Genomic DNA, 27,946 nt, shown 5'->3' with positions numbered 1-27,946 from the left:
TTTTAAATAACCATTAATATTGCAAATTAAGACTGCATAAAGATAAAACCACAAAAGAAAAATTACTTACCTGTAAACTGCTGCTTTGTCAACACCAAAAGCTCCCACAATTAAATCTAGAAAAAAGAATATTTCAGAGTAAGCTTATTGTGTACATCAATTTCTTACCACAATTATTTTCAGGTTCTTAGTATTTTTTTTGACTCCATTCCAATTCTTGAAACTATTTTTGTGGTTGTCCTGGTTCATTACATATTCAGCCACAAATATGTTTCCTGGACTGCAGAAGACAGCATTTTACATGCATTAGTATAACTTCCAAGCAACATGATACAAGACTTTGCCAATCTTCCCACTGATTCTAAGCAATCAGGGATAACAAGGAAATGCAAAAAACTCCCTATGCAATCTTAACTAGGAACACAACAGCATTCCCACTCCCACACAAAACATACTTCAACTCCAGCAGTCCAAATCAAAGTCTAATTGCCAGAGTGTCTTGGAACAGCTGTACATGGATTTTCTGAGGCTTAATAAGTTTATCCAGTGAACACAATGATCAGAAGGGCTGCAAGTCTGGACAATTTGGCTTTGATGAATTACCCACTCTCAGCACCAGTATTGCCACAGCATTGGACTCAGGTTTAGGATGGGAAAAGTATTGGTCTTCTTGAAGTACCTGTACATTGGTGTGCTGGGGAGCAGAAATTAGATGTCCTCCCCTCCATTCCTTATGATCATACAACTATGTCAAAAAAAACCATCAATGCTTCATTGTAAATAATGGCCTCAATGCTATCAGTATCTAACAAGATGTCAACATCTTCAAGTAAAAATGTAAACAGAAAACTTTTCTGGGAAGTAATCACTGGAAGAGTAATTTTATTGTATTTTGAAATAAAGCCTTCCTTCAAAGTAAGGAGTTACCATGCTTTGAAAAATCCTTAACACAAGGTATATTGGGATCCTAACTAAGCAAAGTATGCTGTAAAATCTTCACGGTACATCATACAGGGTTCCAAGCAGTATAATTCAATAAAAGAAGTGTGAAACATGCAATAGAATCCAATCTAGAAAGCTATTGTGCAACGCTGACCTTCTAGTCAACAAATAAAAATGTAATATATGTGGGTCTCAGAATAAAATTGAGTTATGGAGGCAACTGCACATAATTTATATTAGTATGTTTGTCATCAGATTCAGCTTCACAGTTTTAAGCATAGTTTTGGGACTAAATTGAAGTCATTTCTGAAGGTTTGTTTTTACAGAAGGCTTTGAGATAACTTGTGATCATGCAAAAGTAATAGGTAATTATGTTGTTTTCTGATTATCCCAGAAAACCATGTAAACTTTTAGTAGCCTTACCTTGCATTATGCAGGATTAATAAAAAGATAATTCAGCTTTATAAGAATCTGATGTTCTGGACATTATAACTCTCCCAGAAATAATTCTTTATCCATGCAAGATGTATATACACTTCCAGTTTACAGGAATAAAGTAGAGATTGGTTTTGTTAATACAGATAATCTTTATTGAAACAACATCTATAATAATATCAAAGCATATTTTACATATTTAAAAAATTCTAAATTAACTTGGATGATTACTAATTTGGGATCACTTTAAACTGCTGGACGTACCTGGATATCCATTTTTGTCAATATCAACAGCACCATGCATGGCATAACCAAAACTGGCAGGCATCCTGTCAGAAGCCCATTGTCCTTCTAACATCTGAGAAGGATGAGGATTTAAACCAGAAGATTTCCCATTATAAATGTAAACAAGGCCTTTATGGTTTTCCCCTCCATAAGGAATTCCTATTGCAACATCTACAAATAAAAGCAAACATAGTTCAATTCATCTTTAATGCCACTATTACAAATTTATCTTTCAAATTAAATCATTATATAGTACTATTCACTTCTTCAGTTTACACTCAATGAAAAATTTAGCTCTTCCACACATCCCTTCTGTTTAACACTGACTTATTTTGCCAATTTGATTTGAGTCAGAGAAAACGTTAATTATATTAGTAATACCTAGTCTGAAGATTACAGGCTGATCTCACTTTAAATGGCCTTTGATTGCAGGGTGCAAGTAAAATAGGGAAAAAACATTACAACCAAGACTCCTACTCCTGACTTCTATCTTAGGATACGTGTGAAAAGTATTTGTCCACAGACACTTATTAAAGATCAATGTAGGCTCAATTGTAAAGGCCCCTTCAGTAGGCATTCACACCCTAAGAGTCAGGATATAGAAACAAAGTGTAGCTGGCTCATATGTAATCATACACCTGTATGAATCATTGCCTTTAGGAGACAGGAGACAAATAAAAAGTTTTAAGAGACCATGTCATGAAGTAGAACTTCAATGTTAATTTAATTATTTTAAAATGATAGCATAAACCACTAGAAACTGTACAGAAAAATATGTGCAAAACAAAACCAACTATGTCATAAAGAACACCCACAAATACAAATTACATAAACAGGCAAAAATGACATAAGCAACATCTGTTATGAGATACTTCAAGACACTAATCAACCCAAATATTCGTTGGAACAGAACCAAACCAGTCATAGCATTAAAAAGGGTGACTGACATGCAAGAACATTTGCATTGCTCCAGATGGATTGCCCTGGGCAGCATACAACTCAGCTGTACACCATATTTTTCCCATTATGGCAGGAAAGCAAAAAATAATTCATTTGACTATTGAAGATAAATCTCAACAGCAGCAGCACTTCTCTATTGTTAAAATAAGATTGTGAAAAGCATTTCACTTCAGATTATTACAGAGTACATTTATTAATTCTAACAGTCAGGAAGTAGAGGCCAACAATAATAAAAAAAAAATTCTGTTCTGAAAGGTCATTGACCTTAAAGGTTAACTTCAGTTCTCTTATCCATGACCTCCTATACGGCCATGTTGAGGTCAGGTGCAGGTTGGAGGAACAACTCCTCATATTCCGCCTTGGGAGTCTCCAACCTGATGGCCTCAACATCGATTTCTCTAACTTCCGGTAACTCCACCCCTTCTTTTTCTTCCCCCCCCCCCCCACCCCTTTGTCTTCCCTGCTTCCTGTGGCTCCCTTCCTCTGCCTTGATGACCTGCCGATCTTCTCTCCTCCCCATCCCCATCCTTTATTCCATGGTCCACTGCCCTCTCCTCCAGGATTCCTTCTTCTTCAACCCTTTGCCTCTTCTACCCATCACCTCTCAGCTTATTACATCTTCTCCTCCTCCCACCTACCTTCCCCCCATCACCTGAACTCATCTATCCCCTGCCTGCGTGTGCTCCTCCCCCTCCCCTCCCTCCACCTTCTTATTCTGGCTTCTGCCCTCTTCCTTCCCGGTCCTGATGAAGGGTCTTGGCCCGAAACGTCGACTGTTTATTTCCCTCCATGGATGCTGCCTGACCTGCTGAGTTCCTCCAGCACTTTGCGTATTGCTCCAGATTCCAGCATCTGCAGAATTTTGTGTGTCTTGGGTAGTTATCAGAAAGGTAAGATTGGCAAGGTTACAGAAGACAGGAAATGGGACAACCAGGATTGCATTTATGTTCAGCCAATAATGACTTGACAGGTTGAAGCCCCCTTCCACATTGCAAATCCTTGCTTTTAAATGTCTCTGAGAATAGTGTGCAAAAATTCTATGCTGTATCACTAAATTGCCCTGTTCCCTGCTCCTACCACAACTATCCATGACTTTCCTCTGAAAACTTCAGAGTTTTGCAAATACTGCTCAACAATTAGCCAAGAATATAAGCTAGATTTCCACAAGCAAGTAGTTAAAATATTTGATTTCTGCTACAAAGTTTACAGTAAAAGTGGAATGATAAAATTAAATAAGAAGAATCAAAAGACTTTGCAAAGGTGGTTCCTGTATTCAGTTAAGGGAAACAGGACAAGAATGGGAGGGATGGAGACCAAGCACGTGGTGAAGAAAACCATCCAACAATAGTCTTCATGGCTATGCCAAAAAGAAATTATTTTTGATTTTGCAGACTTTTTTTTTTAAAAACCAAGGTAAATTTCCATACGACAAGCATGAATATGCTTGGTAACCAAAGGTCAAATTTGTATATTTTGCAAGACCACTACATAAATCAATGTTTGTGCTACAGGAACAGTTTTAATTGAAATCAGTCTCATTTAGCGTTGCCACAGTTGTCCATCTTGCAACGACTGCATCCGTTCCAAAAGCTTCTCTTCCAACAGCCTATCACAGTGACTTTGCATATCATTTGGAGTGCATGTTAAGACATGACATCTGCCCACTCAGCTTTGCTTCAGCATGCCAATAGCAGGCTCCATTTCCATTGCTGTGAAAATACGTGGCTCATATTTTCTTTCAGCTGTGGTTCACAAACTTTGGACCAGGATCTTAGACATCCAGTCTAAAGAGCAAAAGACCCAATCGTTCAATCTTGTTAATACAAACTAGATTGCAGTCTGGCATGGAATAAATGCAGTGTGGTTATTTCTATTGTATTTGGCTAACACACTAATGAAACCATGCCAACTGACACTATACTTTTAACTGAATGGAACCTTTCCCTGATCACAAGTTACAAGCATATTTGATTACAGCCCACAGTGCTACACAGTCCACAGATGTGGTCATGGACTCAAAGAATCCAACCACTCATGATGCACAAAAAAAACCTCTGTTCATAGATGCATCCTTTTGTAAAACCAATAATGTCCCTAGTTCTTTAAAAATGAAGAATCAGTGGATTAACATTGCAGCACCGCTATGTAGGGTGGCTGGGCCAGCTAAAAAGCACAGAAATAAGTCAACAGCCAATACTTCCAAGCCAGGCCAAACTACCTTTGTTACAGTAAAAGTTTGCAGGCTGGACTGCAGGAAAAGGCAATAACTTCATGGTGAAGCATGTTGGTCATGATGTATAATTCTTGCTTCAGGGGTGACGTTTATAATACGTGGAAGCTACAGTGCAAATCTCAGACAAACCCTTACATGCAGAGTGACAGTAGGGCTTGGAGGGTTATATTACATAACAATGACTGGGCTGCAAAGCTTCTTTTGTATTACCATAACAAGGGAAGATTAAGGGATGAAGTGACCAAGATGCTTAAAATATTAAAATGCATTTGTTGATCTTGATATAGAAAACCAATTTCTCTGGTAAGGGAAAGAGTATAAGAGGACAAAAATTAGAGACAGGCAGTCATGATAGTTAAAATCTGGATATTTCATCCCCCAGGAAGTTTGTGCCACCAGGATTATAAACTGTTAAGATCAAGATCAATAGATTTTTCTCGGGCAAGGGTATCAAGAGCATCAAAATTCAAGTGCTATATGCTGCAAAATAACTGCAACAAAATAAATGTAAGGATCAAAAAGATGCACTATTTCACACTTGCTATGAATACAACTTAGCAGAGCTTTAGGAGATCAACAGTCAAATGCCAGGCAGCAGGTTTGTCCCTGCACCCTAGTTAAATTGAATTTCAGCAATGAGTTTTCATTTCTGGATGGAGAATGTAAGGTACAAGAAAAGGACAATGCCCCTCACCTAACTTGGTACTAAATTAACAGTGGATGTCTTCGAAAAGGAAGCCCCTCCTTGCCCCCATCCATTGCAGCAGCACAGTCTACCGTGAACAAAAAGCACTGTGTGGTCAGCACGATCCTGGAGCACAAGGTTTCCTTCCCTAGATACTCCAAGACATCTATGCTAAAGACACACTTTACCAGACTAATAGAATTTATTTTTTTTTCTACATTCAAAAGAGAAAACCTTCTCACTTTTGTTTTTGGTGGGTTGGGGGTGGGGGCATGGGTAAGGATGGTAGTTGGGCAAATATATTTAAGCCTGCAGCAAGAATGCACTTACCTCAAAGTAAGCCAACATCAAGGACAAGCAGCTCTATAATACAAGTTGCTGTGACAATGACACAAGATTGATCAAGTTTCCTATCCCAGCATGCCTTAAAGAACCACTGTCTATTCTGTGCTATTACTGTCCTCAGAATAAGTACTCACTTGAGTAAGAGCCTTTCAAAATGCTGATCAGCTCTTTTCTTCCCCAACAAAACAACTATTCGATGAAAGCTGATGACAAAGACAAATTAAACTGAGGAATTCACAGACTAGAACCCTTACATTTTTGTCCTGATAAATCTTTATCTGGACAAAGATAGGAGGATTCTATTCAATCAACTATCACTAGGGTGATTTTTTAATATTGTATAAACATGTTGGGGAGGGACAAACTTAGAGCAAACGTGCAAGGAAATGGCAGATATAATTGATCACCTGTACAGAAGTGATCGCCAAGATAAACTACATTTAGAATCAGAGTTGAAGAGAAACACATACAAGTTGAAGTCACAGTTATTAGTTAAAACTATGCAAGATCATTACACCACAGAGATGTTAGGGCTCAGTATTTTGCATTATTTAAGTTTTTATGCAATTTATAACATGGAAAAGTACAGCACAGGAACAGGCCTTTCGCCCCATCATATCTGTACCGACCATGACACCAATCTTACTAATCCCATCTGCCTGCACATAGTCCATATCCCTCTATTCCCTGCCTGTTCATGCATCTGTCTGAATTCTCTGAAACATTGCTATCTCATCTGCTTCCACCACCTCCTCTGGCAAGAGGTTCCAAGCACCCACCACTCTGTGTAGGAAAACTTACCTTGCACATCTCCTTTAAACTGTCCCCTTTTCACCTTAAGCCGATGCCCTCTAGTATTTGACGTTTCCAACCTGAGAAAATGATACCAACCATCTACCGTGTCAATATCTCTCATAATTTTATATACTTCTATCAGGTCGCCCCTCTGCCTCAGACACTCCAGAGGAAACAATCCAAGTTTTTGTCCAACCTCTCCTTATATCTAATATACTTCAATCCACGCAACATCTTGGTGAACCTCTTCTGCACCTTCTCCAAAGCCCCCACATCCTTCCTATTGTGTGGCAACCAGAACTGCACACAATATTCCAAATGTGGTGTGATCAAAGTTTCATATAGCTGCTACATGACTTGCCAACTTTTATACTCAATGCCCCAACCAATGAAGGCAAGCATGCCACATGCCTTCTTTACCACACTATCCACTTATGTTGTTCTTTTCCAGTAGCTATGGTCTTGCACCTCAAGATCTCTCTTTACGTCAATTCTTCCATCATTTACTGTACACTTTCCTTTTGCGATTGACCTCCCAAAATGCATCACTTTCTAATATTTTCTTATAGTTTCCAGTGTTTTATATTTTATTAACTGCAGTTTTTGCTTGATTTCTAAAAGAGTTCTGTGAGGCTTGACTAATTTCACCACACCTGGATGTGCTCAGACTGAACTTGAGATAGGTTTGAGATTAGGGACTGAATTTACAATACACAATGCTTTCATTAGCATTAACCTCAAAAGGTATACGCCAATAAGGCAAGGTCTTTGTACAGTTAGTTCCCCAGAATCAATTATGCAAACACTTAAAGCCACAGATCATCATTAAAAACCAAATATCAAAAAGGGTGCAAGTAAACAAAAGTATTTAAAAAAGCCCTAGAACCCACCTTTATAGCCGTCCTGATCAAGGTCTCCCAAAGGTGCAATTGAAGACCCAAATCTGGCATAAGTCTCTGTGCCAGTCAGCTTCATAGCACTTCTAAAACTAGTTGGAGCATCTTGTAAATAAATATACACTTGTCCCACTTCTCGGTATTTCCCATCAGAACCACGAACCATAAAAAGTGGTGCTCCAACCAATAGGTCATCAAGCCTAGAAGACAGAATATCAGCATTAAGAGTTAGTGCAAACTAACTGCTTCAAGAATTACTATACAACTGCACAATGATTTAGAAAAATGGGAGCAATTTTATATTGAGTGGTCTCCAGCATCAAAAAGATGATGTTTTGACAATCACTTTGATAAATAAGTTAGTTCTATTACTGGACCAACGTGTGTGAGCTTTTAAAGCTTCACACAAATATATTAGAGAATAAATACTATTTATTCCTAATTTTGTTGTTAGCTTTAGCTGCAAGGTTCCAGGAGCAATGTCTCTCCAGTACCCAAGTCTATTAAGCCCAATGGTGTTGGAGGGCTCTATGACAATGTCAAACAATATTGCTGACACTAACCTAATGGCTGCTCAAATATCTTTTCAATCAGATAGTCTGGAGCTAGAGTTACACTCAACTTGGAGTTATACAGCACAGAAACAAGCCCTTTGGCCCAACTGATCCATACTGACAAAGAGGCCCATCCAAGCAAGTCCCATCTGCCAGCATTTGGTTCATAACCTTCTAAACCTTTCCTATCCATGTACCTGTCCAACTGTCTTTTAAAAGTTGTTATTGTACCTGCCTCAACCACTTCCTCTGGCAGCTCATTCCACATACATACCATTCTTTGTGTATAAAAGTTGTCCCTCAAGTTCCTATTAAACCTTTCTCCTCTGCGGCATCTTGGTCAGCATGGACCAGTTGGGCTGAAGGGCCTGTTTCTATGCCGTATAGCTCTATGACTGACCTGGAACAAATGCCCTCTAATTCTCAATTCCCCACCCCTGGCAAAAAGACCGAGTGCATTCACGATTTTATACACCTATAAGATCACCTCTCAGTCTCCTGCACTCCAAGGAATAACTTCTCTCAACATTGGGCAGATACATCCAAACCTCTGCCACTGCTCCAGGAGGTTAACAGACTCAGCACAAAGTTTTTATCCACTCTGTATTATGTCATGAAATTAGTCACAGGAGCAATGGAGAGTTCTAAATTATATCTGCACCTAAAACAGTCGGTTTGAAATGGCTGAACTCAGGGACATAACTGCTGAATTAGGCATATCTGCAGAAAACTACACAAAATAATAAAGTTTGAATCAAAGCTGCTGCATGGCCAGACAAAGAACTTGGAGGACCTGCCCTATATTTCTCAGAAACCCCATAGTTAGCAGCTTAAACTTATTGTGAAAGATTTTTTGAAGTCATACGTGTCAAGGGGAAAGATTAACTGTTTCAAGCTTGAAATAAAGATTTAGCAGCTATTTACCAATTCAATGGATCTTGTTCTTCCAATGAACTTGAGTTGTGCTTTTGTTAAGTTGTTTACTGAAATAATGATTATATTGTAAACTACAAGACCGGATCTCTTCCTCTACACAAGGTTAAAAGGAGACAAGAGATTGCGACATTTCCAGAAAGCAAATTACAGACACAGAGGTTGCAGTATCAGGCAATATTATAGCACCAGATATCAAACTGTGATCATGTACATCTTTTATGCAATAGGTTATTTTTAATGTCTCCCTTAGCACAGAGTACCTGGCACAAACAATATAACATTTTTTATACCAAGATGGTGACTGGATTTACTTTGCGAAATAGTTGATTGAGGATGGGTAAATAACTGGCACCTTATTAGATCCAATTAAGCTCCCCATGTGCAGAATAGGGTCACAGGATAAATGAAGATGAGGAAAGCCATTTGTTTCATCTCAACTAATACATTTGAAAAAAGAACCCAATGTTCTCAACTCAGAACCCGAATATTTAAACAATTTTCAAGTTTTAATTTGTGAAGAGTTGTGCTTTTCGTAATGACAATAGTGCTGAAGGGCATTTAACTAATTTTCTAATATGATTAATACAACTTTCATGGATACTATTAATACCACTTTTATGATTTACATTTTCCAGCACACTTTATATTTTATAATACCTTTCAAATTTATAAAATCACCCTTATTCACCTCTAAGATACAAAGTTTCTCCAGTATTTCGGAAGACAAATCTCTAACACTGAACTTCTTTGAAATGCCTCCAGTGTTTCCATATCTTTTGTGACAAAAACTGGGCCCCGTTTTCAATGGGCAGATTTGTGCCCCACTGCCAGGACTTTCCCTGGGTGTCCTGATTTCCAACGCTGGCCTAAATTAGAAATAACATCTTCCATTCAGCTCCCACCAGCCACAACTGTCCCTGTTCTGCCTTAATGCACTCATCATGGAGTCCAACAGGGTGGTGCAATCTCACGCCGGCTTCTCAGCTGTCAGGCTGAGAATTCTGCTCATTCAGCTGTGCTGGGCTAAACCAGGTATAAGCACATCAGTCACTATTAAGAAGAATGGGAGCAATTGACTCCTGGAAGAAAGGCAACTGGTTGCCTTTGTACTATACAAATTAAAACAAACCAATTTAATCACAAAACAAATAAATTTCTTAATTTGTCTTTTCTGCGCTATTTCAGTGCAAGTGTAAATACTCTTAATATTTTGTTTTACTTATCATGCGTGTTATTGAATGTTTGTGAATGTCAAAAGTGTGTTTAGAAACACTCAGTAGCTCAACCATATCAAAACCTGTGAGAGCCCACAAGTCTGCGAGTGGGGCCTCATTGGCTGTCAGTCATTCTAAGAGACCAGCCAGTTGCCGATGTCAAGATAGCCACTCAGACTGCACTGGATTACACCAACAGGCATGGAAACTGGGCTCCCAGTGTCTGATGGCACTGGGGCCACTCTGGAACAAATGGCTTGGCCAGAGATTTTAGGGCAATGGAATACATGTCCCAGTGTGTGCTCCAACTCCAGCGCTGTCCACCACTGAATATGCTTCTTCCAAAATCTATTGACTATATATTGCTGTAGTAATCTAGTATGAAGTATAACAACATCATTGTTGGCAAGCTTTCACCACTTAAGGTACTGAGTTTTAAAATTCCCTCTCTAATGATGCAGCTCTACAAAACTCTGGTGAGACCACACTTGGAGTACTGTGTCCAGTTCTGGACACCTCATTATAGGAAGGATGTGGAAGCGTTGGAAAGGGTGCAGAGGAGATTTACCAGGATGCTGCCTGGTTTAGAGAGTATGAATTATGAGGAGAGACTAAGGGAGCTAGGGCTTTACTCTTTGGAGAGGAGGATGAGAGGAGACATGATAGAGGTATACAAAATGTTAAGAGGAATAGATAGAGTAGACAGCCAGCGCCTCTTTCCCAGGGCACCAATGCTCAATACAAGAGGGCATGGCTTTAATGTAATGGGTGGGAAGTTCAAGGGAGATATCAGAGGAAGGATTTTTACCGAGAGAGTGGTTAGGGTATGGAATGCGCTGCCTGGGGTGGTGGTGGGAGGCAGGTACATTGGTCAAATTCAAGAGATTGCTAGATAAGCATATGGAGGAATTTAAAATAGAGGGATACGTGGGAGGAAGGGGTTAGATAGTCTTAGGTGAGGTTTAAAGTTCAGCACAACATTGTGGGCCGAAGGGTCTGTACTGTACTGTTCTATGACTCTATGATAAATCCCTCCTTCTTTCCTCCCTTAGGATCTTCTTTAGAACTTAACTCCATCAGCACTAACAATACTTTATGCAGTCAGGTCCAGTTATTTTTCAAACCTGCGGGTTTTTTCAGGTGTCCAAGGATGAGTTGAAAACAACTTGGTGCTTCACAAAGTTTTATTGGAAAAGTTTAAAACAAAGAAACAGTCACAGAGCACATGGGAGATGAGTGGAGACAAAAGGAACTAAAGATGAGCTAGGGCTGGGGGGGGGGGAGGTACTCCTTCGCTAACAATAGTCCAATCAACAAACCTATTAGATACCTGCGGCAAACCAACCAATGAGAAAACATGTATTCACCTGATGGACGAACCAATAAGCTAGGAAGCAGCCATTCCTTGTGCAGACACTTGAGGTGTATTAAACACTATACATGTTAAAAAAACTACTTAAAACAGTCAAATCCAACAGTGGTCATGAAGCACCTCATGACATTTTCTTAAGTGAAAAAGCCAATATTGAGTTTGCAACATTATAAATATTATGATTCTGCTGACTTTCACTATGCTGGATAACACCACAAGACTCAAATGCAGAGCCTGTGACAGGTTCTACTTCAGCTACTAGTCACAGCCAGAGATTCCCCCTCCTGAACCAAAATTACAAGACATGTTTAAAACCAACCCAAAAGATTTTCCAAAAGTGTTCTGCTTTGGTATCTCATAGCAAATTTCACATTTTCCACCTCCTCTGTGCCTTTTGACTAATTCTACACTGCTCCTAGATTTTCATTCCAATTGAAGTGCATCCTCTAACATGCTGCTCTTTAAAGCAGTCTCAATTTTATCCCCCTTGTGGCCATAAAATCTGGACCCCATCCAACTATTTCTTCTCTTTCCCCAATTAAAAATAGGTCCAGAACATTTGATCTTTTTGTTTGTAATGGACCCAAGATTTTAGAAGTTGTTATTAATTCCATTCTTATCTATTTGTCTTCATTTATGGTGAACAAACAATCACCCATTTTTCTTTAAACAAAAATCGCAAAGCTCTCATACTTATTATGAAATTTCACCTTCCATTGTCTGTTCCATACTTTTGCCAACACATTTTGTTTTTTAAGCTGCCTCTTCAGGATGAAATGCCCCATCTGGTCTGGAATTGTCTGCAAATCTGAACAATCTGCACTCTGTTTCTAACAACACTGACGCAAGTTAGAACGAGTTACAGGCCCAGTACATAAACTATTCCTTACTCATCATTTCAACACATTTTTAATGAACAAACTGCATTTAAAATTGAAGAACCCAAGGAGGATATAGAAAGTTCAACAGCACAAGATTTAACTAACTTCTTGTAAATTAAAACTAGCCATCCACCCACCAATTTCAGCTTTTAAATTCGGTTAAACAATCAATAAAGTCCCCCAGATGGTCAATCTTTACCAGGGACCATGGAACAAGACATAGTTTGAACAAGATATAGTTCCAAAGCAGCCCGTTCTTTCAACATACACAACCTTACCCATCATTGTTGATATCTGTAACAGCAACAGAGTAACCAAAGTATGCAGCCATCTAAGAAAAAGGAAACACAAGTCATACTATTCTTCTGGTATTGAGAATCGAACTTAACAAATCACAATTATTTTAAATATAACACAAAGGTTTACTTACCTGCTCCCCAGTAAAATTGTAAAGTGATTCCATGTTAACTCCATTTAAAATCGTCACCTATCAATATTAAGAACAGTTTATACATTGAAAGGTGGACAAATGCTGCTGTAATTTAACTTCAGATACACACATCTTGCTTCAGTCAGAAAGCTATGGGTTAAATAGCTCAATTGAACATTTAAGCATAGAATGTAAATCACACTTCCATTTCCTGTGGTACTTCATTGGCAATGCACTGTGAAAGGGTGCCTTTCTTTGTATATCCTGTCACCTGAGTGTAAGAGATTACACCTCACTTTTTAATGAAGAATCAACATCCTCAGGAACAATAACTATCCACACCCCACCCTCAATACAGCATTATTAGCTCACTTGCTGCCCATGTGATTCTGCTGCGTTAAACTGTCGATTGATCTCTATACACCAACTAAAGTAGGAAGTCAATAGTAGCAGAGTACTTTGAACCTTCCTTGAAGGAATAACATAATAACATATAAATTGAGTTAACTTTCATCATTCTAATTATTTAAATCACTCCCCAAATACTGTTGTACAAAATAAGCACTCCTTACATAGCCCAGACACTTTGCTCCTCTTGGAATACCAGTAACAAAATCTGAAAGGAATTGAAATGTTTCATACATTTAGTTCAAAATAATCACAGTGCATTTACATAACAACCTACACACAGTAACCGGTCTCAAACTTGGAGTCACAATCCCTTATTTAATCTCCTTCCTCTCCCAATGGTAATAATGCCTGCACAGATATGGGTCACCACTGTCAATATACATCCTATGTCTGCATTCATAGAGAACATAAAGAAATGTGAATTGTTACTGGTAAGGCCTTGTCAGCACTCACTGGGTCACAACTATTCGTGATTGCAAAGAGGCCTGTGTGGTGCAATGTTTAAAAAAAAAGACAATGCCATAAGATCAACATTCACTAACCTAGTTGAAGCCCAGATGATATGGCATACCTGGTATTTCAAAAATGTTGATAGAGTCGCAAAATAGTTTACTTAGGGAAATTAAGGCCTGTGAAATTAGTGGGAAAACTTTGGGTTAACTAGGAATTGATTGCATTCTCACAGAAGGCAGATTAAAAGTTTAAGGACTGGCTGCTAAGAGAGTCCTGTGGGGTAATGTGTTAGAGCTGATGTTCTTCTCTATCTTCATTAATGATATGATGAAACCATTAAGTTTACAAATGATACAGAAATCTGAGTGTTCTAGACTGGCAAAACAAAGTTATCTAGAGCCTGCAGATTTATTTGAGATGCAAAAATAGATTTGCATCAGACAAATTCTCTTTAATGTGGAAAACTGCAGAGTTGTTCATAAATGTACAGCAATACCATGCAAGATTGCTTGCAAGGATTGGTGAGTGGGAAGCAGGTCTAGGTCATCTTGCACATGACGCATTGAAAACTACAACCAGAACCAAAATATCATCACTAAAAACTGTTAAGATACATTGCCCCAAATTTTAAATTAAAATATACTATTCAGTCTTTGAACATGTTGATTAAGTTTCATCTGTGACCAATAATGCACTTCACTAAGTATAGCATAGAGAGTGGATGGGAAATGGAAATTGTGATGCCTTAAAACACTATGTGGCTCCCCTAACATTAAAATCAGAAATGCATTTTGTTATCCAATTAGCTCCCAACTTCCTCTCCAGGGAAAGAAAACAGATCTGATTTTTTTTTATTCCTTACTGTTTCTCCCCATTGAGTAAATCACACAATGCTATAGTGCAAATAAACAACCACCATGGCCCTCTTCCCACACCCTCACCACACATTCCAAATCTGCCTCTCCTTCTGTCAAAGTGGTGCTGAGGTGTAGAGGGTTGAAAGCTTCAAGTTTCTCAGTGTACACACTAACAATAATGTGTCCTGGTCCAGCCACGTAGACACTATGGCCCAGAAAGCACAACAGTACCTCTACATCCTCAGCAGGACAATGACATTTAGTGTGTCCCCAATGACCTCACCAATTTTTTTTATAGATGCACCATAGAAAGCATCCTACCCAGATGCATCACAGCTTGGTATGCAACTTCTCTGTCTAAGACTGCAATAAACTGCAGAAATTTGTGAATGTAGCTCAGTTTATCACAAAAAACAGCCTCCCCTCCATTGCCTCTGTCTACACTTCCTGCTGCCTCAGGAAAACAGCCAACATAACCAAAACTACTCCCACCCTGGACATTCTCTCTTCTCCCCCTTTCCGTCAGGCAGAAGATACACAAGCTTGAGAACATGTACCACCAGGCTCAAGGACAGCTTCTTTCCCGCTGTTATCAGACTCTTGAATGGACCTCTTACATGGTAAAAATGAACTCTTGATTTCTCAATCTACCTCACTGTGGTGCTTGCTCCTTATTTCTGCACTTCCTCTGTAACTGTAACATTATATTCTGCGTTCTGTTATTGTTTTCCTTTTCTACTACCTTATGAATGGAATGATCTATCTGGATGGCATGCAAACAAAAGCTTTTCACTGCATCTCGGTACACGTGACAATAATGAACCTATTATTAATCATTTAGAACCTTTAGTCTAGTTAAGGAACTTGCAGAACTGGGGCTTTTTGGTGCAAAAAAGCCAAGCCTCCAAGGAGATTCAATGAAGATCTTCAACACAACACAAGAATTGTATTTAGTCCAGGAAGGTGGTGAACACACTTCCTTAAGTAATATTGTGAAAGACGCAAGACAGAAGTGCAAGTTATAGATGCATAGAACTTGGTGAGATATTCCAATATAGAAAAGTGTCAACAGCTAATGGACAGGTTTCTGGATTGAGGGAGTTTGTTGAAGTGGTCAGAAAAGTTAGTGATAGATTCTCGAATATGGCCCGCTAAACAATGTACTAATGTCAGATAGCCATTACAAGTTTCTTTAAACACTCATCACCTGCAAACCTTCCGACTCCCGTTGTGGTTGAGAAGGTAGTTCATGTTTTATCCCTAAATTTTGTCCTTGTATTTTACCTAGGCTTTTCTTCCCACCTGAGGGATTGTGGAGCTCTTTGATGGAAGCAAATTTGGAGAGCATGCACATGCACAAGGGAGACAAGCACTCTGGTCCCTGGTGCTCTTGGTGAGCCCTGTGGCATTATAAGATATGCTCAATAGGTGGATGCCAATGAGGAACAAAAATTTAGACCAGTTTTTTCCTCCTTAGTAGAGGAATATGACCACACTTCTCATTTCTCCAGCTTCTAATTAGGTAACTTAAATTTTTTTTTAAAAAACCATCTATTGTAACCCATTAAAACACCATTTCCAGTTCTCCATTGTCCTTAAGCAGCCACACTGAATGTAGGCTTACCTTCCACCGAATCATTGTTGAAGTTCCCAACAGTAACTGAATAGCCTATGGAAGAAATTTCAACATTCAGAAAGATGGTGAAAATGTTTTGATCAACCACTTAATTGGAATGAAGTTAACCAAAAAAAAATTAATGCTGATGAGCTTCATGTTTGGTCAGGAGTCAATTTAGAATACCGTTAAAAAAATTAAACAATTACCAAAGCAAAGATACTAAAAACTCCTGATCATCAAATCTGAAGCCGAAAAAAAAATCCTAGAGGAGGCATTTCCATTATTCACTGCAAAATCAAACTGACATTGAAGAAACAGACTTATAAAATAAATATCCTAAAATCCCAAGTTAAAGATGAAATTGCTTTTAGATATTAAAATTATTTAAACTAATTCAAAAAGACATTAAAACATAATAATGTTCCAGGTTCATTTCTATTTGCTCCAGAACAGCATTATGAAATACAAGCCCTACATACCAAGGTAGCTGTCATCATACACAGCATTAGCCCCACGGGTCGAAATTTGATTCGGAAATTGTGTGATAAACGATGAAGAATTGTACAGTGTGACAATGTCCTTAATCTCATCAGAGATTAACTGCCCTATGGAATGACAATGATATTATTGGTGAGAAAAAGTATTTGAGGAACTGTTTCAATTTTCCACACAAAGCTTTAGAAGAAAATCATTCAATTTGGTTTAAATGCCCATAATTATAAACTATTAAATGATATATTAGTATGCACAAATATTATTTGGAGGAAGAAAATAGGTTTTTCTCCACTGAAAGATTAGTACATTTTAAAAGCTGGATAGTACATCAAAATCATTACATTATTTAAAAAAAACACAGATCAGTGGTACATCAGTGGCTAACATCAGCACGTCTGCAACGAGAAAGTGCATAATTCTACATTATAACCAAGTACTATCATGTTTTACCTTGCCAATAAAAACTGCCAGGTCCACCAAGAACCACTCTACCAGCCTGCAATTCACAAATGGACAAAGTAAGAACTATACTTCTGGATATTTATCATGTGGCATTGTACTTTCCTCTCCTTTCAGTGCTCAAGGTTTTACAACTGGGAATTCAAGTTCACAGAAGGATACAACAGCGGTGAATATTCTCAACGTTAAGCACTTGTTTTGGAGTCAAAATATTTGACCTGATCTCCCAAATGGATCAATTAAAAAAAACTATCACAAAACATGGCATATATCAGGAATATCCAAGATATAATCATTGCAATACACAATGTTAGCTACCTAGCTAAAATGAACACACAATGTAAACTTGCATAGATTTAAAACAAGATGACAGGCAACACAAATGAAGCATAGACCAACTCTAATGATCACACAAAGTTACAATGACATTATAGCTTGAAGAATTTGCAAAAGGCAAAATACAAGATAAAGTGTAATCACAGGGATTATTGGATTAAATTGTGGCTACAGGAAGTCAAACTGTCCAGAAAGAAAATGTAGAAATAATCTTTGAGGTAAACTGATAGATCAGTTTAAAAAAACAAAAATGGTCATGCCTCATTTTTAGGTAAAACATTAGACTGGCAAAACTAGTATGTAAAGGTTAACAGGTTACATAAGTCAATATACATCTACTGGCCTTTAAAATAAGATCTAGTTGGCATACATTAAAAAAAAGTTCCTACCGTTGTAAAGTCAATGCTGAAACCTCCTTGACAAAATCCTTGACCTTCAGCTTCAGGTTTATCTATATATAAAAAAAGTCATGAGTTACTAACATAATTCTTTTAAAATAATTCCCACAGTACTGACAATAAAATTTGACCTCCAGTGTGATTTAGGTCCAATGGGAAATAAAAATGATAAGATTTTTCAAATGGGGCTAAAACAAGGGACATAGTTGACCATTCTGGACTGAAGAGATGCATCATTTAAACCTTTGGAAGGGTCTGTGAATTTCCACTTTAACAAAGTTTCTATCTTAACACATCTGTCAGGTTTCCAGGGTAAAAGATAGAACAAAAGAGTCCAAGGGGTGAATTGGGTTTGGGGGGGGGGGGGGGGGGGGGGGGCTGCGCGCGCGGGATGCGGAAGGAGGTTGGGAGACAACTATTTCTTGTGGGATAGGAGGAACTGCATTGCTTCCTCTAAGCCCAGCAGGCTAACCTTTCAAATTCCCGCCCCACCTTCAAAGATATTAAGCCATGCTTCTCAATCCTAGGTCTAATTTGGTGAATTGGGATGCATTTATACAAATAATTGAATCTGATAGCAAGAAAGAGAAAGTAGGTTACTTTCAGCTCTTTGTAAAGACCCCAAAAGAATTGGTAAATCCAATTCACCCCAAATAGTAGAAATCCCTTTCCACAAAACCTCTACATGAATGGATAGCATCGCTGGACTCGAAATAAAGTTACAGTATGGAAAAATGCCAAAATGTTCCAGAACATCTGTTAGTACTTAAATGAAACTGCACAATGTAGTCTATCAAATCATTTTGTGAAGGACTCAACTTTCATTTGTGAAGACCCCATTCACATATGGATAAGAGAGGAAACTACTATTACATGGGAATGAATGCAGGGAATTTGACCTCAATGACCGGAGATTGCAACTATCAGTGAAATTTATCTCAAAGCCACAATGACAGTTTCTAAAAAGCTGGTTCCAAACAATTCACAGTAATTTTGGCAATTCTCTTGTTTTTCCATAGATTTTGGAAGGGATATTTTTAAAACTAACACTGACATCATTATCAGAAGCAATCGGGCTCTAATGAACTATTAAGCCTCAAAGAATTAGCAAGCTGAATGCAGGCAGTTGAGAGAAAAGTTCATGATTACCTCCACTGGTGTTAATTTAACTGCTTTACAGAGCCAATTTCAATAACCCCTTCAAGGCATTTCTGCTAATTAAATCATCACCAGAGTGATAAAAATGAACTTCGTTATTCTGTTATCCTGTCCTACTCATCCACAAGTTAAACTCCAAACAATCCTGCTCCATCAAAGGACCCAACTGTTTTTAACTGATTCCAATATGACTGCTTCTACCAACCAATTCAGCAGTCTCAACTTGTGTTTATCTGTCTTTAATGTTAAGAAAATATTAATCTTAAGTGCACTTCTCACCAATTTAATTCCATGAACCCCCGAGACACACAGATAATAAACAACACAGGCAGGATAAACGTAACCAGAGGATAAGAAAACGTGGACAAATCTTCAGCCCCACTCAGCACTGTATTAATAGAAAAATCACAGGCAACACATTCATAATTTTCTGATGAGCTATCCACTACATGAATGGAGTGGACCTCCAAATTCTACACCTGCCAGATTAAAGAAGAACCATAATGTTGTGCTCTGTTCATTGTTTAAAAATACTATAAAACAAGACACCAAAAGGACAGAAATAAACTAGCCAACATTCTTTTTAACTGACTTTAAAAGGATCCTGCTCTCAATGGTAACTCCTCAAGCCATTCTTAAACTGACATTCACTGAACGTTATGAGATCAGCTGTTTAGTTTTATGGCAGCAACCATAAATCTACAGTGAAACATCTTCTTAAACTCACCTGATCGGCATGGTGCATACTCCACAATCTTTTCCCCATCGGCAAGGTAACAGGTCCCCACTGGTTCCCGTTCTGAGCGATTTATTGTTCTCCAGTGATAACGGGGTGCACAAGCCTAGATACACAAAAATGAGAAATCTGGAACATTTCAACTCTCAATAATCAGGAAGCTAAGTATTTGCCATTTTTAAGCAACGCATGACTAAGGTATGATCTAGAATACATGAAATAATTACGTAAAGCATGTTAGACTGTACAAGACATAACAGTTTATACATAGATTCATTATATTGTCATTTCAAGCAAGACCACCAATACTGACTTGGGGGGGGGGGGGGGAACGATTAAGATGCTGTTGAATAGATGAGATTAAGATGCATGTGAAGGCAGAGATACAACAGAGGAAGGTGTAGGTGGATGTGAATTTCAGAGGACAAGGACATAATGAGTGAAAGACTGAAAGGTGTGCTTTGAATGATAGTGAAAAGTTAGCAACAAGCATGCAGCAAACCAATCTGAAGATTACATACTGAAGGTTTGAATGAAACAAGACCTACAAAGCTGGGGGAAGGGTGAGGCAAGCTGTTCTGGAATCTGGAAGGCTTGAAACCAGCTTGTGGGACAAGCAATAGCCAAAAAAAAACGACAATGGAACAATGTGTGGGCAAAGATTGTGCAAGAAATCTAAATTAGCCAAATTTCATCATGGATACCATTAAAGAAAATAATTTGTGAAGTAATGAAGTATTTTGATAATTTAGTCAATAATGTGCAATGAACAAAGAGGTAAATTAAAAGAGGTCCTGACTGCGGACCAGATGTCAGATGTGGGGTCTGTGATAGACAGTGGAGAAGTGTGGGGGGGGGGGGGGGGGGGGGGTGGTGCTGGGGAAGTGGAAATTCATGTTCTTAATTATAGCATTATAAATTAAACCACATCCCAACATCAAAAAAAGACACCATTTCAAAAGTTTAAGCTGCAGCACATTATCAGACCTTTGCCAAGTACCCTGAAAAGCAAAACCATCTCAGGTCATTCAACAAACGTTGAAAGGCAAATTCCTTGCTGCTGCTCATTTCCTCTATTGTTCTGTAATAGAGCATTAGACCAGAGCACAGCAGGAGACTCCAACAAATCATCCCAATGCAACAAGGAAATGGAGAAAGGATGATAAGTATATCAAAAAGGGCAATTCCTACACAGTTGAACATGAACAAAATATCTTTCTAAAAAAAAACAGAAAAATATTGGAAACACTGAGCAGGTCAATGACCTTCCAGCAGAAACAGGAAAAGTTAAAAAGCAAACATTTTTTTAAAATACAGAGAAACTATAGAGGTAGAGGCAAAGAGAACACAAAATGGGAAGTCCTTGAAGCCCCAGTGCATCCTAACGCAGGCTTTATATCCTTTCTCCCCCCCCCCCCCACCCCACCAACATTCAAGAAATGTGATGGCAGCATTCACCCAATCCAATTCACTAATGACACACCTGCCTGTTACAGTCACCTGCTAAATTCTGCCATGATTGAAAACTATTCCCCACTTTCTTCCTTTTATTCCATGGTCCACTGCCCTCTCCTACTGGATTCCTCCTTCTTCAGCCCTTTGCTTCTTCTACCTATCACCTCTCTGCTTCTTACTTCTCCACCTTCCCCCTCTCACCTGGACTCATATCACCTGAACTCACCTATCACCTGCATGTACTCCTCCCTGGACCTTCTTATTCCGGCTTCTGCCCTCTTCCTTTCCAGTCCTGATGAAGGGTCTCGACTGGAAACATTGACTGTTTATTTCTCTCCATAGATGCTGCCTGACCTGCTGCATTTTGTGGGTGTTGCTCCAGATTCCAGCATCTGTGGAATCTTGTTTCTCCATGCTGCATATAGGTGTACTATTATGTGGGTGTTACAATCTTATTGTGCAAGTATCTCTTGATAGTACAATATTCTGCTTATTGAATCAAGATTGGTTGTCCAACATGTTGGTGATCAAAGACCGAATGAGGTACAAAGTAGAATAGAGATTGTCGTAGTGTGCATTTCTGCAGCAGATGAAGAACCAAAGTGCCTCAGGTGGCCAGTATTAGGGTGCTATAAACATCATGGAGTCAGTATCACTGAGCTCATTAACTGACCTCATCATAATTTGAAAATAGTTTCCATCAAGTACCAAGCTCTAGTTACTCTAGTCTTACCACAGGCTATTAATGGAAAAATCAAGTAGGTTACACCCTTGTGGTTACATTCTGTTAATATTCTGTCTCATCATCACTGCAATAATTGATACATTGCTTGTGTATGTCCCAATATGAAAACTATTCCATCAATTTCCTCCTAATTATTTCCAAGGCAACTGAGGTTTAAGAAACATCATGAAGAGATACCTACACAATAATATTCAGTTTTGATTCAGCCACATCCACTTTGACTCTAGAAATGACTCTAGAATAGTTTAATCTAGAAATAGTGGTGGGAGTTCCTTCAGAAAAGGTAAATACTGATAACTTCATGGGGTCACTCAAATGAACAGAGGGAAACCATTCAATAATGTAAGACACATCTAAAAAGTAATGATAGTTTTGATGGTTAGAAGGCAATAATTCTTTCAATAGCTCCCTGGAGACCAAGTGAAAATGCTTCTCCATGTGCTTTCTTCCCTCCTTCATAATTTTAGGAATTTTGATGTTCAATATTGGTTCTACAGTTGCAAGTCTATTTACAACTTTTGAGAATAAAATAACCCATGCCACTCCCCAGCAGAGGCTAGACAAAGTGCAGAATGAGACTGATTAATGGCATTTGATATTCACACCAAACAATTGTCTCCAACAAACAGCCCAACTATCTTCTGATAGCCACCAAAACCATGCCTCACCCAACACCACCACCACCTCTCCACTCCAACCCTTAAACCATGCTTTGTGGGCACCACAGACCAGAAAATGGACAGGTTAGTGCTTCTGCCAAGAGTACCATTTCAGCAAGGAACTCAACAGGTTAAGGTGGCAACTTACTACCACTCTCACAGGGCAACTGGTGAAGCAAAATTGCAACCTTCAGGAATCATCAACATCCCAACAAAGCATAGATTTGCAGCCTCTCATGGCTTTTTGTTCAAGAAGTCAACAATTCAGTCATACAGACCATTCCTCTACTGATTAATTGGTATAATGGCTCAGTGGAAAAATCTGCTAAGATTCCCATTGAGCAAACCTTTATGGCACAACAGGTGTATAAACACAAATGAAAATGAATTGTACATGACTACAAACCCCCACCGTTCCACGTCAATATAATTGGTTATACTACCAGCTCATAGGTTCACGTGAATCAGAATTCCTTGTATTCTCTGAATCACAAGCAAGGATGAGGCTGACTCGCAGAATGAATGGCAGTTTTTCCTTGAAAATAATTTCTTAGAATTATTAATTTCCAAGAAATTTTCAAATTACAGAGTCTGATGCGTTTAATTTATCAGATGCTACTGCAGCTGATTATTAACCACAACGATCAGCAGCTAAAATGCCACTCACAAACAAGTGTGCTGTTTGTGTACTGTGCTGCTGCAATAAGTTTTTCATTGCACCTGTTCATACATATACTTGCGCATATGACAATAAACTGACTTTGGACTTTGAAGAGTTAAGCAATTGTTCAAATAGTTTCAGATGCCTGCATGTACTCCATACCAGACAATCCAGAGTTATGCTTCACTCACCAGAATTTTATCACCCTGAGTTCTCAGTGATGCTCCAAACCACTGGTGGGATTTGAATTCCATCAGCTCATCCTTGTTTAAAAGTCTGTTACCTGAAGGAATATATTTAAAAAGTCATTAGAGTATGTTCACACTGTGGGACATTTCAAAATTGCCTCAATGTTATGACCATCATCCCAAAAGGGCAAATACCTATCCAGGGTTGTGAGATCTTTAATTCTTTCAAAATCATCAGGCCACATTTGTTATGGGTAAAATTCCCCTCCAGTAATTCCAGATTTCACAATATAGCTTCTCTAATGCTCAAATACTAAGCACAAGAAACAAATATTGTCCAAACGTGGTTCAGGGCAGTCAAATCAATTCTCACTTTTCCAGTGAATAAGGACATAAATTCCCAGAGGCCAAAACAAATAATTTAACACCACCTTTAGACCAAAGTTAGTGCAGAGACAAAGCTGAGCTTTCTCAATGCCATAAAAGCAGCCTGGAGTTGAAGCACTTGCAATGTATTTGAAATATAATAGCATAGCAATACATCTTACTTTTACAGTCTTAATTTTTGATCATTTACTTAGCTACTGAATAAAGGGAAATACATGTATTTCCAATAATACAAATTTTAACATTATAACACATGAATAGCTTCAATTTGTAAAATTATATCATGCCCTTGCAACAATTTTGAATTCTGAACAAAAACAAATAGGCATCAACTAGTCAGCTTCAGTGATGTTTTACAATTACATTGCTGGAGCCTTTGCTAGTTTATGCCAACTGCATCAAATCAATTCCTTCATTTATTTCCTCCCTCTTCTCCATAAAGGCATTTCCTCCAATAGGAGTATTATTTCGAGAACTCCAGTTTATGCCATTTATACAAGCCTAGACAACAGCAATAATCATCTGTACTTTTGCCACAGCTAGTCATAATTGTTGGTGAAAATTTATCCGCTGAGAGGAGGCAGCTCCAATTTCGTTGCTATTGTCAACAATAGCATGGCCCAGCATGCGATTGTCAAAGTCGAGGCTAAGTATTTTCAACCACATTCGGAAGAATGTGGCTGATCCACATCCGCCCAAGATTTCCACCATCACTGAAGCCCGTCTTTAGTGCATTTGATCCTCCTCATGCGATAACAAGAAGCGGCTGAGAACACAGGGTGTAGCAAAAGGCTATGGCAGCAGAAAACTTCCAAGCTATGGAACTGAAGATTTATAGCACTAAACTTGCTACATCTCTAGCTGAGCTGTTCCTGTACAGTTACAACAAATGACCTTTACCCAACAGTGTGGAAAATTGCCCAAATATTGCCAAGTCACACACAGCAAACAAACCCGAACTACCTACAGTAAAATTCTAATAATCTGTTATCGATTGTTCAGAAATCCTAATGGTCTGGCACCTGGATTACCCAGTGCTGTTTTCCGTGCTCCTTTAAACTCACCAGGGGCCTGGTCCCTGCATTCCTTGTAAACTTATGGGACCAATGGAAAATATATTATGCTACTGTATAACATCAAAAAAAAATGACTTAAAAGTGGGTTGGAGAATGAATAGCGAAACATCCAACAGTCCTGAAGATCTGCTAGTTCAGAACCACCAGAATCCTGATGGTTCTAGATTTTCTGAGTTTTCCTGTGATTACCTCACAGTCTATTCTCAAAACAGGTGTCACTGACAATGTTATCAATTGGCACTTACTCACCAATAACTTGCTCACTGAAATCCAATTGGATTTCATAGCAGCCTCATTTCCAAGCATGGACCAAAGAGGTGAATTCCAGAGGTGAAGTGAGAGTGACTGCCCTTGATAGCAAGGTAGCATTTGACAGTGTGTGGGATCAAAGAGCCTTGGTAATACTGAATTCATGAATATCAAGGGGAAAGTATTCCAACGGTCACAAAATACTCGTGCTTTTGCCCAAAGCCTTTTCCTCAAAGCCTTTTCCTCAACCTCCCTTCCCACCCTTTTCCACCCCAGCCCACTCCCTCGCAACACTCCTTCTTGCCACCCTTTCCAGTTGCTCCTCTCCTCCACCAATCCCCACCTGCTCACAATTCTCATCTCTTTCCAAAACATTGTGGTCTTCCTGTATAATCATCATCCTTGATGTTTACTGAAAATAAGTAATAGCTACAGTATACACATTGGTCAAAAGTACTCTGTATCACAAAACTTTTTTTTTAAATGAGTTTTGATCAGATGTTCATTTCTCTTTCCATTTTAATTTTTTCTCACTTAAATTTGCTAACATACCTCGTCTCTGAAAATGTCAGATCCTCACTGGAAGAACTTCACCAGGGTGCTTCGGTCATCAAGTATCCAACCAACAATCACCTGCTTATGAGCTGTGTTTTTTTTAAAACTCACAGCTTTTACTTTTGTACACTTTCATGATTTAATTTTCTGAGACTGCCTAAACTTCATTCTTTTAAGAGGTAAATATATTTTAGTTCATGGCAATCTGCAGCTGTAAACAAAAAGTCACACCCCACCTTTTTGCACCACCAAGCAACTTATTGTATTCAAAACACAACAAGCATTGCAGAAATATTTAAAACTTTCTTCTCTATCTTGTTTTGGCTTGTTGGAATCTGTTCTATTACTGCCAAACACAAAATATAGACACAGACCCATTAAAATATTTGGAATTAACTATTTTTAAAATGCAAATTGCACACTAGCACCCCAAATATATCAGGACTGTTAGCTCTTCTGAGAAAAATAATTCCAAGAAAATATAAAAAAGAACCATGTTTGATGTATTAATTAATACATAACCTACTGACATGAAAAAATGACCAACAAATTTGCCTTGTGTCTATTCCATCAAGACACAGAAAGAGTTCATATCTGGATACTTCCTTTAATTCTCTCTCTCTCAAGGTTCTCAAAAGCCTACAAGATATCCAATTCCCTTTCAAATAGTAATATTGGATCCACTTGCAGCACTTAAAAGCAATTCATTCCAGATTATAAACAAAGCACTGCACACACAAAAGAAAAATCACCATCCCATAGTTATGAGGATTCTATTCAGAAAAATTTAAGAGGGACTTCATCTTTTCTGCTTCATTGCATAAGAATTCAAAACTGAAATAGTTCTGGATAGCACAAATCAAATGCACGTTGTTTAAATTAGTGACTTAAATAAAGTTAGAGAAAATCATAAGTCCAGAAACATTAATAAAAATATTGCTATTTTGTGGCAGCTGGAAGTTGCAACTTGTTAATTTAATTAACTACATCAAATGTTGGAAATATTCAGGCCGGCAGTATCTATGGAGCAAGTGAATGTTTCAGGTCAATGACTTTCATCAGATCTGGAAAATGTTATAGACGCAATAGGCTTCTGGCAAGTACAAAGTCAAGGACAGGGAAAGTACAGCTGAATCTCAGCTCATAACCACTTCATCTATCTTCCTTGAAAACTTGCAACTGCCAATGTTCCTATTATTCCCATTTACGCTTCCTTAGTGCCACCTTTTCTTTTTTGTACATTCCATTCTCATCCCTTTTGTTTTGCTCCCTCACTTTTGTCATTTAAATAGCTCCTATTTTGCAGTCTTTTGCTCTTTCCTCCACTCTTCCCTTTCCCTGGCTCTGCTCTTGTTTAACCTCCTGAATATTTTCAGGTTTTGATGAAGACTGTTGACCTGAAACATTAATTTGGTTTCTTAACCCCACAGAATCTGTCAAACCTTCAGAGCGTTGATGGTATTTCTGCTTTTGCTTCAGGTTACCGACATGTGCTCCATTTTATTTTGTAGACTGTTAAAGTTGTTTGAATGAGGAGCCCAGCACCAGAACACTTCACGTAACTGACAAAGGGCTCATCGAAACCAAAAAGAAAACATTGACTTTGCATACTTCTCCGACACTATACTGAAGTTCGCCACCCAGGTAATAATCCTCTCTTCAATTTGCACCCAGGGGTCAAGGGTGACTTAGTCCCATTCCAGTTAGGACACATAGATTGGCTGGATTTCTGTATGCTCCTTCCTTTGCTTGCACTTTGCCTCCACGTGCTCCTGTCAGAGGGATTCAAAATGCTCGATACCTTCCTGGATGCTTCTCTGCCTGTTGGAATGGGTGCAGCCTAGGGATTTGCAAAAGGATGCAAGGATGTTACATTTTTTCCCCAAGATGATTTTGAGGAAGTCTTTGAAGCATCCTCTCAGTCCTGGAAATCTCTTGTTGTGTCAAAGTACAGAGCAGACTGCTCGCTCCAGATGAAAGGCACGCAGACAGTGTGGCCTACCTGCTGGAGCTAGCTGAGCAAACTGAGGATATTAACCTGGGAGAAGATTCTGATGTTGATTTGCCTATTCTTCAAGTGGATGTTG

General features: G+C 38.6%; 1 protein-coding gene across 2 annotated transcripts in view; it reads right to left on the bottom strand.

The window, feature by feature from the left end:
• itgav (integrin, alpha V) overlaps positions 1-27,946 on the bottom strand; it is a 76,622-nt gene that overhangs the window by 31,819 nt on the left and 16,857 nt on the right. For both annotated transcript variants that reach the window (XM_052030793.1, XM_052030802.1), the window contains exons 3-14: positions 23,596-23,687; positions 19,876-19,990; positions 17,982-18,043; positions 17,248-17,293; positions 16,782-16,907; positions 16,309-16,353; positions 13,536-13,579; positions 12,964-13,020; positions 12,812-12,864; positions 7,571-7,776; positions 1,642-1,833; positions 71-116 (exon numbers count right to left, since the gene is read on the bottom strand). In XM_052030793.1, the coding sequence (XP_051886753.1) occupies positions 71-116; positions 1,642-1,833; positions 7,571-7,776; positions 12,812-12,864; positions 12,964-13,020; positions 13,536-13,579; positions 16,309-16,353; positions 16,782-16,907; positions 17,248-17,293; positions 17,982-18,043; positions 19,876-19,990; positions 23,596-23,687 (1,084 nt within the window). The remainder of the gene's footprint in view (positions 1-70; positions 117-1,641; positions 1,834-7,570; positions 7,777-12,811; positions 12,865-12,963; positions 13,021-13,535; positions 13,580-16,308; positions 16,354-16,781; positions 16,908-17,247; positions 17,294-17,981; positions 18,044-19,875; positions 19,991-23,595; positions 23,688-27,946) is intronic.

This window comes from Pristis pectinata, chromosome 1, assembly GCF_009764475.1.
Source record: "Pristis pectinata isolate sPriPec2 chromosome 1, sPriPec2.1.pri, whole genome shotgun sequence".
Taxonomy (NCBI): domain Eukaryota; kingdom Metazoa; phylum Chordata; class Chondrichthyes; order Rhinopristiformes; family Pristidae; genus Pristis; species Pristis pectinata.
Note: the sequence above shows the minus strand (reverse complement) of the source record. Positions and strands in the feature narration are given on the sequence as shown.